General features: G+C 37.6%; 2 protein-coding genes across 3 annotated transcripts; one reads left to right on the plus strand and one right to left on the minus strand.

The window, feature by feature from the left end:
- Positions 1–2,485: 2,485 nt before the first annotated feature.
- Positions 2,486–11,546, minus strand: LOC113762825 (splicing factor 3B subunit 2). 2 transcript variants are annotated; one of them, XM_027306444.1, is made up of 19 exons: positions 11,478–11,540; positions 11,111–11,430; positions 8,993–9,112; positions 8,770–8,895; positions 8,550–8,612; positions 8,280–8,387; positions 7,640–7,717; positions 6,721–6,813; positions 6,539–6,625; positions 5,842–5,943; positions 5,586–5,705; positions 5,381–5,443; positions 4,699–4,841; positions 4,248–4,329; positions 4,103–4,161; positions 3,949–3,994; positions 3,113–3,204; positions 2,960–3,029; positions 2,486–2,867 (listed from the first exon to the last, which is right to left on the minus strand). In XM_027306444.1, exons 2-19 carry the CDS (start codon positions 11,369–11,371, stop codon positions 2,793–2,795), a joined length of 1,788 nt encoding a protein of 595 aa, XP_027162245.1. In that variant the 5' UTR covers positions 11,372–11,430; positions 11,478–11,540; the 3' UTR covers positions 2,486–2,792. The 2 variants fall into 2 exon arrangements, with proteins under 2 accessions (XP_027162245.1, XP_027162243.1); XM_027306442.1 differs by having other exon boundaries at positions 11,111–11,546.
- Positions 11,547–13,102: 1,556 nt separating this feature from the next.
- On the plus strand, positions 13,103–16,668 carry LOC113762826 (probable polyol transporter 4). Its single transcript, XM_027306445.1, is given in 3 exon segments — positions 13,103–13,280; positions 13,797–14,126; positions 15,457–16,668. Coding segments are annotated over 3 exon segments (1,548 nt in total). The 3' UTR covers positions 16,497–16,668.
- The last annotated feature ends 155 nt before the right edge of the window (positions 16,669–16,823 follow it).

The raw sequence follows: 16,823 nt of genomic DNA on the forward strand, positions 1-16,823 counted from the left end.
GAATCACACTACTATTATTATTTTTGGTTTGTAGAATAAGCAGCCCCTGTCGCAACGCAACTGCAGCGTATCATTGTCGTTCGTACAATGCATATGTTGGTTGCATTGCTAATATATATATATACTACTACTAGTACTAGTAATTAAAAGGGTTTCATGCAAGAATGATCAGCCAGAGGTTTTTTCCTCTTAGCCGAATGTTTCGAGTGACTGGCATCATGGGATGCTTCCAACTGGCCGCTGGACCACCGGATGGACCCAGCTCCAGGTTGGAAAATGATTCTGATGAATTAGGTGGTGGGCTGTGCTAAGTTTATTCATCACTTCATTCAGCTAAATCCTATATGATATTGAGGAGGATATCACAAAGTAGACTGCCGACCCACCAGAATCATGACCGGATATGATTATCTCCACAAACTCTAAAAGCATGCTGCTAATTAACTGCTAAGTAAGTAAACCTTTCTGTCAAAACTCAAAGGGTAGCTCAAGGTGACGGAGGACTTGTGTGTGTTTAGCTGCTCTCTGTCTCTCTCTCTCTCTCTCATACACACACACACACTAATACATATATATATATATATATAGAGAGAGAGAGAGAGAGCTCTAGAATTAGTGTATTATAAGTAACACTACTACTATCTAGACAAGTTAATTAGTATATATATATATTATTACTTATTAGTATAAAAAAGAAGATTAATTGTCATCTTCATAGTTCATTCCTGTGCATTGCCACGCCATTCATGCAGTAAGCAAACTACTCGAACCAATTCTTTGTCAGTCGGCATTCTGAGAATCCACCAAAAAATTATAGGGGCCCCATCCATTCATTATCAATTTCGATTTGTGTGGTGATAAATAATGGCTGTGCTTCGGTCATGGCTTCCCATAGGCTGCATTTGAATACAGAGGATTCGAAATTCTGAGTCTCTCAAATAAATGCCTATAGTTGTCTACTTACGCTATTTAAGAGGTATTTAATAATTGATATAAGTATTACAAACCCCCAAGTGCCTGTTAAGTAATCCAAACAACTATTGGAGTGATATGGATTAGATTTCAAATGCTTGGTCAAATATTAATTGCTCAAGCCAAACAAAGCCATATATATATATATATATATATAGTATAATAGTTTCTTATATGCTGCATTACAAGCCTCTACAGTTTGAGCCTTTGATGATAGTACAGGGATTACACATGCAAAGGGGAGCAAGGGAACATTAAAACAAGTAGCCAAATGGGTAATGAATTGACACATGCATCATTACGAAAGGACAAGGACGTGGTACAATCTGGGACAAAATTCCATTGTTTGGCATATCCCTGTCAAGTAATTTCATTGAACGACCAGAAAAATTCAAATTTGCACTAGAATTAATAAAAACCAGAATTGGGGCTAAGGGTATTGCGGTTTACAATTACAAGACAATAATATTAATTGGCATGCCAAAGCGAACAGCAAGTAACATGTCCACAGCATCGAAAATGGTCCTACGTCAACATTATTAGCATGTGGTATAGGGTCAATCAAGCAACCTAGCAGTGCCCTCAAGAAATTTATAAAGCTATATATTTTTTTTGGAATATTTCACATGTACAACCTAGGAGTCTTTGCAATTTCAGGTCTATATAAGTTCTTATAACTAGTAATTTCAGTTTTCTCCAAAGATTTTTTTAAATGTGTCGATTTACAGCAGGGACCATTTTCTACTTCAATGTCAACTATCATTTTCCCGCGAGTACAGATAGGTCAGTTTTAGAACTAACTAAAGCCTTTAGACATGCAGAGCTTCCAATCAGCTACCTTTAGACGTGTCTTCCAAGAAGCTATTAATAATAGATGTGCGGATCATTTTTTCGGCATGGATCGGAGTCAATGCAGAAGGAGACTTTTTTGTTTTTCCTTGTAGGCCTGTGGCCATTTCAAAACTTCTCGAGGATGATTGTAGGAGCTTTTGGATCACGTCGGAATGCATAACCATTTTAACCTAAACTCGTGACACGGACTAGAGGGGGAGCGCATTGGTCCTATCTGTCAGTCATGTGGCTTCTGATTCGCTACGAGGAAGGAAGGAATGGCATTGGATGGCAACCCCAGAAAAACATATGGTACGCTGGACAACACAACCCCGAAAACCCTGTTTCCGATTACCCCTCATACCACATCACATCCCCCTAAAAGTACATAATACATAACATTTGCTCGACCCAATATGTCCCATTCCATTACCACTCGACGCTCATTAAATATACATTTATTTGGAAGATATAATATTTACTTGTCGTCACCACAAAATTCAGCAGAATGTTTAAATTTGCCTGCTATTTTTTGTTTCCCCCTTTTCTCACTTCTACTTCCCCGGAGACACCACCAAGAACAATCATCCAACCCTTTTCTCTCCCCCCCCCCCCCCCCCGGGACCAAACACGTCGATCATCCTGTCAGGCATGAAATGTCATCTACAAGGGGAATACGGCAGGAGAGCAAAAAAGTTAGCGGCAGTTACATTTGTCCGTATTATAGGACAACGGCAGAAGTACAATGCTAATTAATTACTACCACATACTTTATAATGGACATAACGGTGCAGTAAAGCCCTTAACAGAAAACTCCAGGAGGCATTAATAGAGATTTACTCCTAGGCTTTGACTAAAAATGGGTTATTCTAGGAGGACAAACAACAATTCTACAATACTGGCACGACAAAGGCGCCAATTAATCAGAGGAGGAGAAGCACAATTTCTCTTGCACCTCTGTTGATGCTGCAACTAGCAACCCTTGCACCCTAGAACTTGAAATCCTTCTTCTTCTTTGACTTGCCTTCTTTTTCATGCATCTTTCTCTTCCTTTTATTCTCATTCTGCAGTAGTTTCGTCCCATTAGATAAGAGAACAGAACTACAAAAGATAAAACCACCATACCAGGAAATAAACTTCTATTATATGCACGCACCTCAGCAACCATGTCACTGAAATCTTCTCTCTGGCTTCTTAACTTCTCTTCTTCCCTCGCTTCCTCGTATCTGACAATCATACAAGAAAGAATTAAATTACACACCAGCAAAACAAAGTCGCTGGAGCAATCAGAAACAGGCACCACACTTACTTGGCTGGCAAGACATTATCCATGACTTCTAACTCCTCTGGTGCTAATGTGACATCAACTCTATCAGCTTTCTGACCTCTAAGCAGATCAACCTGAAAGAGACCAGTATAAACAATCCAGAGTGAATTGTAACCCAAATAGTATAATTATAACATGACCTAGAAGTGACATCATCTTTACTTCTAGCAAACACCATAACACTCCAAGTTATTTAGGACATTTTTAATGTCCACGTGGGTATATCTGTTTGGAGGATCCAAAATTGCATCAACAAAGTTGTAAAACACCAAAATCGGCATTTTCACCAAACCAGAACAATTACTGACAATGTACACGAGAAAATCTCTTTGAACATGGAACCAGGACCTCATGTAGTATACCAGATCTTTGTCCTCAACTCATCAATTAGCAATGCAACAACTATACTAAATTGGCAAATCCACACTGGTCAATTATGATTGCATACTGAGCAGTCTAAGCCCAAAAAACAAGAAGAAAATTTGGCAATGGCAATAGTATACATAACTAAGCATGGTCCCACATAGCATACAAATTCCATCAATGCGCAGTATCACGCGGCTGAGGCAAACAAACAACTTAGCAAACCACAAAGTATCAATCATCCAGAGAACATCTTCTCATTCAACATTAACAGGTAAACTACTGTAAAAAAGACCACTGCCAGAGTTTCCTAGTCATGCAGACATTTTTCAGACCACTACAGGAAGATTGTAAACAGCCAAAAAAGAGCAACCATTTGTAGACCCATCAAAAAGTTGAGATGCAAGTGACTACAATTAGCATAATTACCAAACAAAGATATCAAATATACTCACCCTTTTTGCAGCAGTCTTGTCTTGTGTGCCAGTATTGATCACATACCTGTAGGTAGACAGCAGAGTTATCTTAGTTATTGACAACCGAGGCTCTTGTGAAAACAAAGACACAAAAACTAAGAGGGATTTCTGATACTACAAGCATGATACTTACGTGTGAGTTGTTCCAAGTAGGGTTCCTGGAGCTATCCTCTCTTCTTTCTCTTCAAGCACCTTTACATAAATGCGTTGTTAGCTTCAGCAACAACACAAAGGGACAAATGGATGGAATAGGATTGGAACTCGTGTTCTCCACTAACCTGATACAAAGGCTTCTCTGGCTCCTTCCTTTGCTGCTTGCGAAGATCAATAACGTCTGGAGTCTCAACGCCAGTAGGTGTGCTGTAAAAACAAAGAAGGAAAAATAAAGACAATTGAAGAATAACAAATGTGCCAAACAATTATTTAATCAGCAGTTCACTTTTCATTTTGACCATTTTCTAGAGTTTTTCAGCATGCATACTCCAATGCCTTTAATGTCGTACCAGATTAAGTTACTGATACAACTTACATTGACAAAAAGCCTTTCTAGGGCTTATCATGTTAAACTTGCAAAATGTCAACAGAAGCCACAAAACTTGTGGTGTAAGGATAACTCATAGCAAGCCATCTACCATCTTAACAACTTACAAGAATACCGTAACAAAGCACCAGATCAAACATCTACTGCAAAGAGAAAATCAAGATGCAAACCAAGATATACTGAAATACCTTGAAAGGCTATCCACCGATTGAATACCATCTTCCATTTCTTCCTCCTCAATCTGTTCTTCCTCCTCCTCTTCCTCCTCCTCCTCCTCCTCTTCCTCCTCCTCAAAGTCACCCCAATGTTTACTCTTATCAACTGGTTCCTCCTGATTTTTTTATCAGGAATTGCAAAATATGTCAGGGAACGGAAATCACAGAAATCGAAGAAATCATAGGATCTTGATGAATTATACAACCCTTCTGAGATTGAGAATCCAAAATTATATGCTTATCACAAAAGGCAGATAAAAACATTTTTTCAAAAGTCTCAAAAAATGCCATCTCTCAGTTTGTATATTTAACAGGTGCAAGGATTCTAATGTACCAAAAATTTACCAACCAAGAGCAGTTAATGTTACTGCAGTTACACAGTCTCATCCATCTTCAAGAAAGAACAACGGATATTTTCTAAAATTATCTCCAGAAGACACACAAGGCAATAATCAAACATAGACAAACTATGTTCCAGAAAAAGAAGGCCAATAATATTCACATCCCAACACACACACACACACACACACAAATGAATGAAATGCTTTATAAAGAACATAGTTGGCTACATTTCTGAAAAATAAGCACGACCTTCTGCAAGAACAAAGAGGAGAAAATTTTTAATTGAAACAAGTAACTGATTAGGAAGCAGTACCTCATAATTAGGCTGCTCTTGATGAAGAACTCCAAAGACATCTCCATATATAGGGTTCCCATGCTGCTCAAGATATGTAAAATAGAAAGAACTTAGAAGTAAAACAGTTGTAACATGTGATGTACACAAAAGGAGATTGCCACCAGCAAAGATGACACAAAAAATGTGCCATTAAAGAATCAAAAGAAGGGGGGAAAAAACTTACTTCATCAACAGGTGGTTTGCCCCAGCCTCCAGGTTGAAAACCAAATTTAGCTCCAGGTGGAATAGGTGCATTTAATCCCGGAATCTTAAGATGAGGATAGGAAGGTGGGGGCCCATACCTCTGAAATAAGAAGATAATTGAACAAGCAAGAAAGAAGGCACGTTCCCTTGAACTAATATGTGCGATTTTCAAGTAAAACTGGAATTACGATGGTAATGGTAAGAAAAAGCATGAACAAGTATGTAACTCATTTGACCTGCATATTAATAAGCCAAGGAGGAGGGGCTCCTTCTGGCATACCAAGAGCCTCTTTCAGTTCCTGTGATAACATGCCTGGCTTCATTTCCCGCAACTTTACCTGTATTGAGTGCAAACAACAGTAAATCATTAAAAACCTTAAAGGGAAGAATACAAGGACACTTACACTCACTTTTTAGACGAATCTACCGGTTACAACAGTAGCACTATGCTTCACAACTAGTATAGAACATAATCAAGGACAACTGACAGGTTCATTATGACAACATATGCAATAAGACTCAAAAATATCAAACTGTTAGTCATCTGAATTCTGATGTCAAGGAACTAAGCAAGACTGCCATGTTCAGAAACAAATTCCTTAAAATACCAGGCAAAAGTAATTACATCACAGTCTCTGTTTTTCATCATGAATTTATTTTCACATCTATGAATTACCAGACACATGATCACCACGCTGATCCTTCAGTCAAAAAAAAAAAAAAAAATTCAATCAGAGCGTCAAATTAATGGACCAATATAACCAGTTACAGAGACATATTAACATCTATGGTTATCTACAAGGACATTGAAATTGTTGTCTAACCAGTGTGTGTGCGCATTGGCAAGACATCATCTCCAAATGACAAAAATATAGATTATGCAGGGGCAAATAAAGTACATCTTAATGCCCAGGTAAAGCATCAGGTGCATACCTCAAACTCCTTTCCTTCAAAGTACAGATCACCGTGTGTTGTGAGCTTTGGTTTGGTCTGGTATTTGAAAAATGCATCATGCAGTACCTATGATGAAGTAACAACATATGAAAAGGTGAGGAACGTATAATATGGAAAACAAAAGGGAAAGTTCTGTTTGTAAGTTGACAGGATGAAGAAACCTGATAGTCAATGTCCATTTTCCCCATCTTAGGCTGCATCCTCTCACGCTGTTTCTGTTTAAGTTTTTTACTGTCCTCCTTTTCAATATATGCCTGCATTAGCATAAAAACAGTCAAGCAGATTTTACATCCAGGATCTGACAGGAGAAATGGCACAGCAGCAGAGTTGCTAACTAATCAAATGCTTCTCAGTAAATAGAATCAAAACAGACAAATTACCACAAAACGGGGAAAAAAAGTTCCATTATTGAGTAATGAAGAACAAAAAAGAGCCAAACTCTATATTTGGATTCGGAAAATCCCTCGTCATTGACCATGCAATTGCTAAACAGAAAAAAACAGCTTGGCTTTGTCCAAACAGAAAAGGTGACCAACATGTCAACCACAGTTTGAATAAACATACAAACCAAACTTCAGCAGAGAATACACAAGAAAGAGATCAAGAATCAAACTTTTAATCTTAACCACCTGAACAAAAAATACAGCCATATTCCCAATAAAACACCTTCTCCCAACAAACACACGCGTGCAGTCTGACTTGTACCCTTCCTGGGGGGCTAAATTTTTTTCCTGAAAACTAACTTGGGCGTTCACATTAGCCTATATCTTGCGTTAGTTGATGACAGGTGGATGGTGCTTAAAATAGACTGACACAGAAACCAAAATAGAGAAAAATTCATCACCAAGTGCCTCAGCCAATCCCAATTAAACAACTAACTTCTGTGACAATGAATGCCAATTAAAAACATAATATTTCAAATTTCTGAAGGATAAATTGCATAAAGAAAAAGTCTGACCATTAAAAAAGATCAACAATGTAGTTCTTAAAATTAAGTTTTTGCTCATATCATCAAGAAGACGTACATTCTAGAACAACAAGATTCTTGCAGAAAGAAACCTCAGTAAATATAACACTTACTTGTCTGATTTTCTCAATTCCAGTGGCAGCAATAAAATCAGGAAGTTGAAAGGGCTGTTTCTCAATTCCTCGTTTTCCCTGCAAAATACGTATCAAGCCCGATGAGATAACAGCTTAACACAACTTATGTGTCTTAAAGCAACACTCACTAGGGTGTAAATAGTAACTTAGATTAAATAGCCTAGGCCAATAACTTAAGCATTAAACTAATCCAAGCCTTATGCAGGATGTAATAGGATCTGAGAATGCAAATATATACATTAGCATCCTGCTAGGTATGAGTCACTTGTTGCACTTGCAAAGGCAGAATTAAAGAGATCTATTTGCCCATAAGCAAAAGCATGGGTTATTACATCCCAACCCCCACCAGTAAAAATGTTAAGATAGAGATATCAAGCAAGGATCCCCTTGCCAAACACCTACATGTCCAGGCTCCTTAGACGTCACAGCCGCTCGCCTGCAAGAACCACATATACTCACATAAGACAAACGGCATCGACTTTATCTTCCACCACACTCAACCCAAAACCCACCCTTATCAAGCCCATCATTTTCGCATTTACAGCATTGTATGGACATCTAAAAAGCATGAACATTAATACGGCAACCAATAGCTAACTTTCTAACTGCAGCTACTAACCTGCAAAAATTTCCGCTTCTGACACCAGTGCCTTGGAACTGGAACTGTATTTCTATAAGATTTAAGAAATACTAACAGCTTAGGGTCTGCAGCAGTAGCATCCCAGACCTGCAAAAAGTAAACAAGTATCATCGCAAACTGAAACAAGGATAAGAAGTAGAATGGTGCATATGTGGAGAACCAATTGAAGACACCGAAATGAATTTCCTACAGTAAGGATGACCAGAACAAGAATTTTAAGAATTTTTTAAGTTCTGCATCACAAAATACCTCAACAACATCAGGTCTTGAGGAAATCTGTTTCAGTTCTGCAATTTTCATCCGACGTTGGAGCTGCATGCATACACAATGAAATGAAATAAGAGGTACTACCAACCAAAAGGAACTAGCTCTACCAGTAAAAGGAAAGCCAAGTAATTTTAGCTACAAAATACTGAGGAACGAGAATAACATCGAATACAAACTTTAGTATCAAGATAAACCTAATAACCTTTTTCTTTTTATTGGAAAGGCCTTTCTCCTTTTGCTGGGGGTCCTGCTCTTCTCCATCTGAATCTGAATCAACCTTCTTATTGGAGGTGGCATCAGGTGCAGTTTCATCCTTTTTGTCATTCTCCTATATAGATCAGATGGTGAAAACTTGGCCAAAATATTAAAGCTAGAAATACCAACACAAACAACAGCAACTTAATAAAATGAATTGGACCTCTTACCTCAGAACCAACAGCATCCTTGAAACTGAATTTCTCAAAAACCTTTCTCAATTCATCATCTAAATCACCGTCAAGTTCAGCCTTTTCTGGAACATACTCCACCTCAACTTGCTCCAAGACCTATTCAATACAAGAAAAACAAGGAAGTTAAAATCCACATAATTTTTTTATTTGATTCTCCAATGAAAACATCCAACCATATTACAGAAATGCCAAGATATCAGAATCCAGAAGCCTATTCAACTTAGCACAGATGACAAGTTTATTCAGTTAGATTGGTAGAAATTTCTTTGTTTTGGCATACAACGGATTTTGAAAACAATGCAACCAACTTAGTCAAACAATTCTCATTACAATGCAATCAACTTAGTCAAACAATTCTCATTTCCAAGAAATAAGCAAGAAAATGACACAAATCTCTAATTCATCTGGCATGATGAAACAACTTCCTGCTAGTAAATATTCTCCAGATTCCAAATGTATCCAGTCCCACAGAAACACATGACAGCCATAGACTTAACTAAAAAGCTACTTCTTATATGGCCATTAAAGAATGCACAAACATCATAAACCACGCATAAACCAAGCAGAAATGCACATATGACCAGTTACGAGCGACAGCTTTCATCATTGCATGCCAAACCGTTCAAATATCTCAAGCAGTTTCATGTGCACCCAAGTGATTTCTTCCTTGACTCTTAGCCATCAACACTTGAGAAATGCAAAGCCAATAACCTTTACTAGTGTCAACAACTGACGCCACAGAAGGTCAACGTTAATCCATACTCATTACTAATCACTTTTTTATGTTATTCAGACCTGATGGATTCTCTTTAGTCCAGGAAGGTCCAGCAATTCTTAGATCAGAGATTGACAACACATGTTTACACAAAACTTTTCCAGAGCCAATTTGGTACACTATAATATACTTTTGGTCTGAAACACCAAAAACATTCTAGTAGTGGCCAAACTGCAATAAACTTTTGTGGTATAGAATGTATTCATGAAGAGGAAAACTATCAACCAGAAAAAGACTTTTCAGATCTTGACATATTTCTTGTACTTCACAATAATCTATCAGAGAGTAAGTACAACCATTTTTTTCCCTTTGACAAAGTTACAGAAACATGTTTTGACTGTTTCTGGAAAGACAACAATTCCAAAGATGCTCAAACAACAGAATGAATATTCCAGTTCCCACCAGATCAGGAAATAAAAATGTGTTTCGCCAACAGCAGGAAAAAAAAAAGAGGGAAAAACAATTTTCAAACCAACCAGCCAAGTACGACAGAAGCTGGTTCAGTTATGATGCTGTTTCATATTAAATCATATCACAGGAATTCAAATTACATGGCAAATCGGGAAAAGAAGAACACATCAAATATGTACAAGACAAATTTTCCAGGTATGACATGAGAGAACAAATAATGCTAGATCCTTCCTCTTTCCCATTTTTCTTTCCCAATAATATACTTTTCCACCCTCTACCAAATCTTGTGCTCAAGTTCCACACCCATTTCATTGACAAAGCAGAATGCCCTAGAGCCTGGCCTCCTAAAATTCCACAACGAATGAGTCCCTTAGATAAAGTGATATCAAATATTACCTAGACAAAATAAATATGACAAAGCACAAACAAGTAAGACAAGGTAATCACTTGCAGACCTCCTTTAGTACCAAGCACAACATAACCAAAACAAAGCATATACCCAGTCTTAACTCTTATCTCATAACATACTTTGGGATTCCTGAAAGATCTAGCCGAGACTACCAAAAAGCTACGGGATAAAGATAAAAAGGATTTCCACCACCAGTAAGTAATCAAGTCAAAACAAATCTTAGCAAAAAACTAATCTACAAAAAACGAAAAGCATAGCTTCGACAGAGTATTGTCAGAAACTTTTGCATGCACCTTCAAAATCAAGCCCTAGTTTCCATAAGCATAGGATATAGTTTTTATTTCTCTAAAATCTTGGGCCATAGTTACTGACTCACAATCTCGTACGCATTTGGTCAATTTCCAATGTATGCAAAATCCACAAAATTAAGAAACCTAACTGTAGCATGATCCATAGAAAAAGAAAAGCAACAGAAAACACAAGTAAAAATGAAACATACCTTTTGAGGATCCGAGTTCTCCTTGGCGCTATCATTATCGGTGGTGCCGTTAGCATCCTCGGAGGCGGCAGCGGCATTGTCACTCTCGTCACCGGTATTATTGGTCCCAGACGCCGCCTTGTTCTTCTTCTGCTTGCGCCGCCTCCGGCGCCGCTCGCTCTCCCGAGATTTCTTGGCAGTGGCGCTAGGGTTTTGGGTTTTCAAGTCCCCGTTCGGATAGGATAAGCCCCCTGCAACGCCGTTCGCTACCTCGACGGTCATATTCCGATCTCTCGTCGGTAAAATTTATTCTAAGATTTTTCCTATTCTTTAATTTCTCTCTCTAGATCCTGTGTTTTTTCTTTTTCTTTTTTTTTTTTTGTCAAATCTCTAGCTCCTGTGTTGAGAGGGAGCAAATGGAGAAGGCAATGAGTCGAGGGAGAAATACAACGATAGGAGATAACGACGACTGAAATTTTTTAAGGAATGTGCCAATCTGGCATTATATATCTTCGGGCACCGTAAACTAATTGGGCTTACAGATAATACAAGAAAAAATTTGGGCCTTTCGAGTCAGAAAGGCATGGCCAATGGGATCACCTTAATGATATTTGGGCTTAGACCCGTTGTCAAGTTTAATACTCTCTCCCTTTTTTTATAACTGACGTTTAAGGTTTTGCACACCAATTAAGAAAAAATTTTCATTGCTTAAATCTGTACACTATTTTACTTTTGTACCCTCATTAATTGTCCAATTCACCCATGTTTTCTCTCACTAGAGTACTAAATGGTGCTGTTTTATTAAACCAAAAGCAATGCAAAGAGAGAAGCAATAATTACTAGGAGTAGTAATTAAGAACCCTGTATTGGAAAAGAGAGATAAAAGGGTAAAATTGTGAAAAAATAATTAATACTGTATGGGGATAATAAAACGACAGATAAAAGTACACTAGAGCAAATTTCTTAAACGTCAGTTATAAAAAAAGGGAGGGAGTAATTGGTAATATTTGTTTTAAGAGTTAATCTTATATACATTCATTATTAGAAACATGAAATTTATATAAAAAATATTCAAATTAGTTATCATATATGTAATAGTGCTAATGTCTACAATGTTGGTTTGTACAAAATCAACTAATATCAATTTTAAATGCTACAAAAGATAATTGAATGGCAAGACGGAATATTAAAGTCCATCTTATGAGCAAAATAAGAATGTTCTAAAAATAAAGGTGACAAATATAATGTGATTTTGAATTTTCTAGAATTGCAAAGACAGCCTAAAATAGAATTTTCTAACAGTAGTGTGTATTATAAAAATTTTGTAAAAACATCCATAAAAGACCTAGGTCAAATTCTTATCCAAATTTCTAAACCTTGAATTGAATAACGGAAAAGATCAATGAACAATGAGAAAAAAAATAATTTTTTTTGTTTTATTGAGAATATATATGTTCTTATAGCATGTGGCTAGTAGAGAAATGATTTCTTCCTTTTTTTTTTTGTTTTATTAAGAATATATTCAACTTCCAAGTCAATGCTATGTTTCTTGAGGCCAAAAAAAGAAAAAATGAATAACTAAACAAAAACCTTAGCAGTACAAGCTTGTTTCTGCGGATTGATAATTTGAAGTGAGTTCAGACCCCAGGTTACTGCCGCCAACGCTGAAAAGAAAGACAATGTGTTGAGTGAAGCAACATTTTTTCCTTCTACAGCCGTAAGCTAGCCTATTGGCCTTAATTTTGATACACTTAGCGGGACCAATCCTTTTAAGAAGATGTTAATGCTTAGTAGTATAGTATACAACCAAGCTCTGAGGAAACCATGAAAATATTGCTCCAAACACACTACAGGCGAGAGCCTGAGATCTTGCTGGCTCTCCTTTCTTCTTTGATGTTTTAGAAGGGAAAGGTGAAAATTGTGATAATGAACCATTTCTTTATCAGACTCAACTGTTTGGATATTGCGATATTTTGATATCAAAGGTAAATATTCTGAGGGGGAAAGAGCAAGATGGAACTCCAAGAAACTGGGAACGTGGGTGTCCCAAAGTACAAGAAGACGGATTATGATACAACAGAAGAGGAAATTCAGCGTATTGCATGCAAAGAAAATGGAAAAAATAGCAGCAAGAGATATGTACTAGTCTGTTCCATCTTTGCCTCTCTAAATTCTGTGATTCTTGGATATGGTTTGTATCTTTGCCTTCCCCTCTTTGAAATTAACGGTCATTTTGTGCTTCAGTATCCATTCTTCAATCTCTTTTCTTTGAACTTTACCTCCTTGATTTACTGCTTTTGCCAATGTGATTATGCAAGGCATGATCATTTGTTGCGGATGATCAAAGTTCGAATTCTCAAGAATGGGAAAATAAAATTGCTGAAAATGCTAGATACTTGCATTTTTCTGCTCAAGATCAAGGCTTCAACAGTAGATGCCAGGAATTTTATATATCTGTTAGAAAAACAATATTGTTTATTATAGAAAATTAACTGTTACGGTTAGTTTCTTAAACATTTATTCCTCCAGACAATTATCGTGTTTATGCTCAGTTTTTGGATTATTCATAATCATACTCATTGGTTAGTTCCATGGTACTGATACATAAAAGTCATTTCCTGCTAACTAAACCAGAATCCTATCAAAATTTTTGTCAACTCCTATAGTTCCCCAAGCTTGATATATCTTTATAAATATGAAATCACAGATGTTGGAGTTATGAGTGGAGCAATATTATTTGTTCAAGAAGATTTAAAGATTTCTGAGTTACAAGTAGAAGTCCTTGTCGGGATTTTGAGCATAATTTCACTGGCGGGTAGTCTAGCAGGGGGTAAAGCATCAGATGCCATTGGTAGAAAATGGTCTATGGCATTTGGGGCCATTGTGTTTCAATCTGGTGCTGCTATTATGGCTCTTGCTCCCTCTTTCGAGGTGCTAATGGTCGGAAGGATTTTGACTGGGATTGGAGTAGGCTTTGCAGTGGCGATTGCACCTATATACATTGCTGAGATATCCCCTAGTGTTGCTAGATGATAGGGTGTTAATTGTTAGTAATTTTATTGTTAATTTCCCCTTTTATTCTTGCCAAATATTGTTTTAGTTATTAATATTTACTTATATTTGGTATTGGGACTTAATTTCAGGAACAAAGCAGAAAATTACCAAAAAGGAGGGACTTTTATGGGAAAATGGAGACTTCTAAGGACCTTGGACTCTTGAATTGGTGAGGACCACAAACTAGTGAAAGGCATTTAGACATTTGGGCCTTTCAAAGAAAGCAACGTAGAGAGACTTGGACCAAGAAGTAATTTGGAGGCTTTGTCCACATGTGTGGGGACCACAGGAAATAGCTTTTAGGCTTCTTTCTTTTGGCTTTTTAAGGGAAGACGTACAGAAGCAAAAGGAGATCCCTAGTTTTAGTGTAGTTTTTAGTTTAGTTTTAGTTTCCTTTCTTTCTTTCTTTTGACTGGCCTCTGACACACGCCAGGTGTTCGACAATATTTCCCAACGGGAAAAACATCTTTTATTCCTTGCTTTCTACTAAAAACCGCCATGCCTTTGCAATCCATTACTTCGTGTGGTGATTTAATTATGCGGCGTGGCTAAGCCTTCCTTCTAGTCAAGGGGACAACTGACGATTTGGTTCGACAATTACTGTGAGATCGAATCTGTTTTAATTATTTTCTTCATTTATTGGTATTTGTATGTTCCTTGATTTTAATTGTTGTGGCCTTGTGTATGATTGATTAGTGCGCAATAATTAATTATTCATATAGGCTATTTTTGCTAAATAGGGGTAATTGAATCCGTAATTGTTCGTTATCTCTATCTCAGTAGCAACTGGCGTAATTGGGTTTATGTCAGGGGAATATACGATCTAGCTTAAACAAACCCTCGTAGCGTGTTTGTTAATTAGGATTGGGTCTTTCTAACTATTAATGCAATCTAGAAATTAAATCATACGGTCGTACCTAGGGTTGTTTTTGGGTTAGAGAAATAGCTAACGGTCGTACCTTAGCTATCGATAAATTAAGGAAAGGTTGGTTGTTTATCGCGTGCATGACAACTATAACCAATCTATTAATAAAAGTTGGAATTATCTACGAATCAATGATCAGTACATGAACCATTTCTGAAGTGTACCCTTGGCTAGAGTTTTCCCTTAATTATTTCTCTTAATCAATTATTTTCTGCAGTTAATTTATTTAGTTAGCATTTAATCCAAAACCCCCCATACTTTGAACTCTAGAAGAAACGAATTATCCCCAGTCCCTGTGGATTCGACCCTACTCACCGCTATATACAAAATCTGTATTTTTCTCGAGTAGGTATTTATTATTGCACAGGCTGACGACCTGTCACTAGAGGATCATTAACCTCCATCCCCGAAATTTCCATTAATTTTGGGATCCTGCTTGGTTATGTTTCAAATTATGCCTTCTCAGGACTGCCCGTACACACAAATTGGAGGATCATGCTTGCTGCTGGGATTCTCCCTTCAGCTTTCACCTGTTTTGCTCTGTTTATCATCCCTGAGTCTCCGCGGTGGCTAGTAATGCAAAGCATGACTGCCAAAGCCAGGTTGGTGCTTCTCAAAACAACAGAAAATGCAAAAGAAGCAGAGGAGAGATTAGCTGAAATACAACTAGCTGCAGGGCTCGCCAACGCTGAAAACCACGAGGAGAGATCTGTATGGCGTGAATTACTAAATCCGTCACCCGGGGTTAAACGGATGCTCATTGCAGGTTGTGGAATTCAGATTTTCCAACAAATCACAGGAATGGATGCGACTGTGTATTATAGTCCTGCAATCTTTAAAGATGCCGGGGTCAAGAGCAGTTCGAAACTTCTTGCTGCAACAGTTGCTGTGGGGTTTACCAAAACAGTCTTCATCCCGATACCTATTTTACTTATTGACAAAGTAGGTAGAAAACCACTTCTTTATGTGAGTACAATTGGAATGACTGCCTTTTTGTTCATTCTGGGATTAACTCTCTCTTTCCTGGGGAATCGTCCAGTTGGGATAAAGTTGGCCATTCTCTGTGTATGTGGAAATGCAGCATTCTTCTCAGTGGGAATTGGTCCAGTTTGTTGGGTTTTGTCCTCTGAAATCTTCCCTCTGAGGCTACGAGCTCAAGCATCCTCCATTGGGGCTGCGGGGAGTAGAGTCAGTAGTGGCCTGGTTGCCATGTCTTTCCTAACCATTTCTCATGCTATTACAGTTGGTGGAACCTTTTTCGTCTTTGCAGCAATTTCAGCTCTTTCTGTTGCTTTTGTTTACAAGTGTGTCCCAGAAACGAAGGGGAAATCACTAGAGCAAATTGAAAAGCTTTTTCAGACTGATAAGCACTGGAAAGGAGGCGAAGTGGAGCTTGGAGATGTTGAGCATCTAGTGCAGAAGCAATGATACTGGCTTGAAAAGCAAATATACACCAATAAATTGCTTTTGCCTCACAAACACTAGTGAGAAACTACAGAACCAAAGCTGAATCTACTTTGTAATGAAGCCTCAGCTGCTTTATCATATTGCATATTGTCTTTTTTCTCAAAATCATGTTTCACATAAGCCTGATTTTTGTGCCAAGAACCTATACAGTCTCTTGTGTTAAAGTTGGTTGCCTACTTTAGTTGTAGATGTTCTCAAAGATAAATTTGCTGAGAGGATACTTTTGACTGAAAGCTGCAATAGGTATCAGAAACTGATTGTATTTGTCAAGTTATAAAGCAATTGAAA

The sequence above is a fragment of the Coffea eugenioides genome, chromosome 2 (assembly GCF_003713205.1).
Source record: "Coffea eugenioides isolate CCC68of chromosome 2, Ceug_1.0, whole genome shotgun sequence".
Taxonomy (NCBI): domain Eukaryota; kingdom Viridiplantae; phylum Streptophyta; class Magnoliopsida; order Gentianales; family Rubiaceae; genus Coffea; species Coffea eugenioides.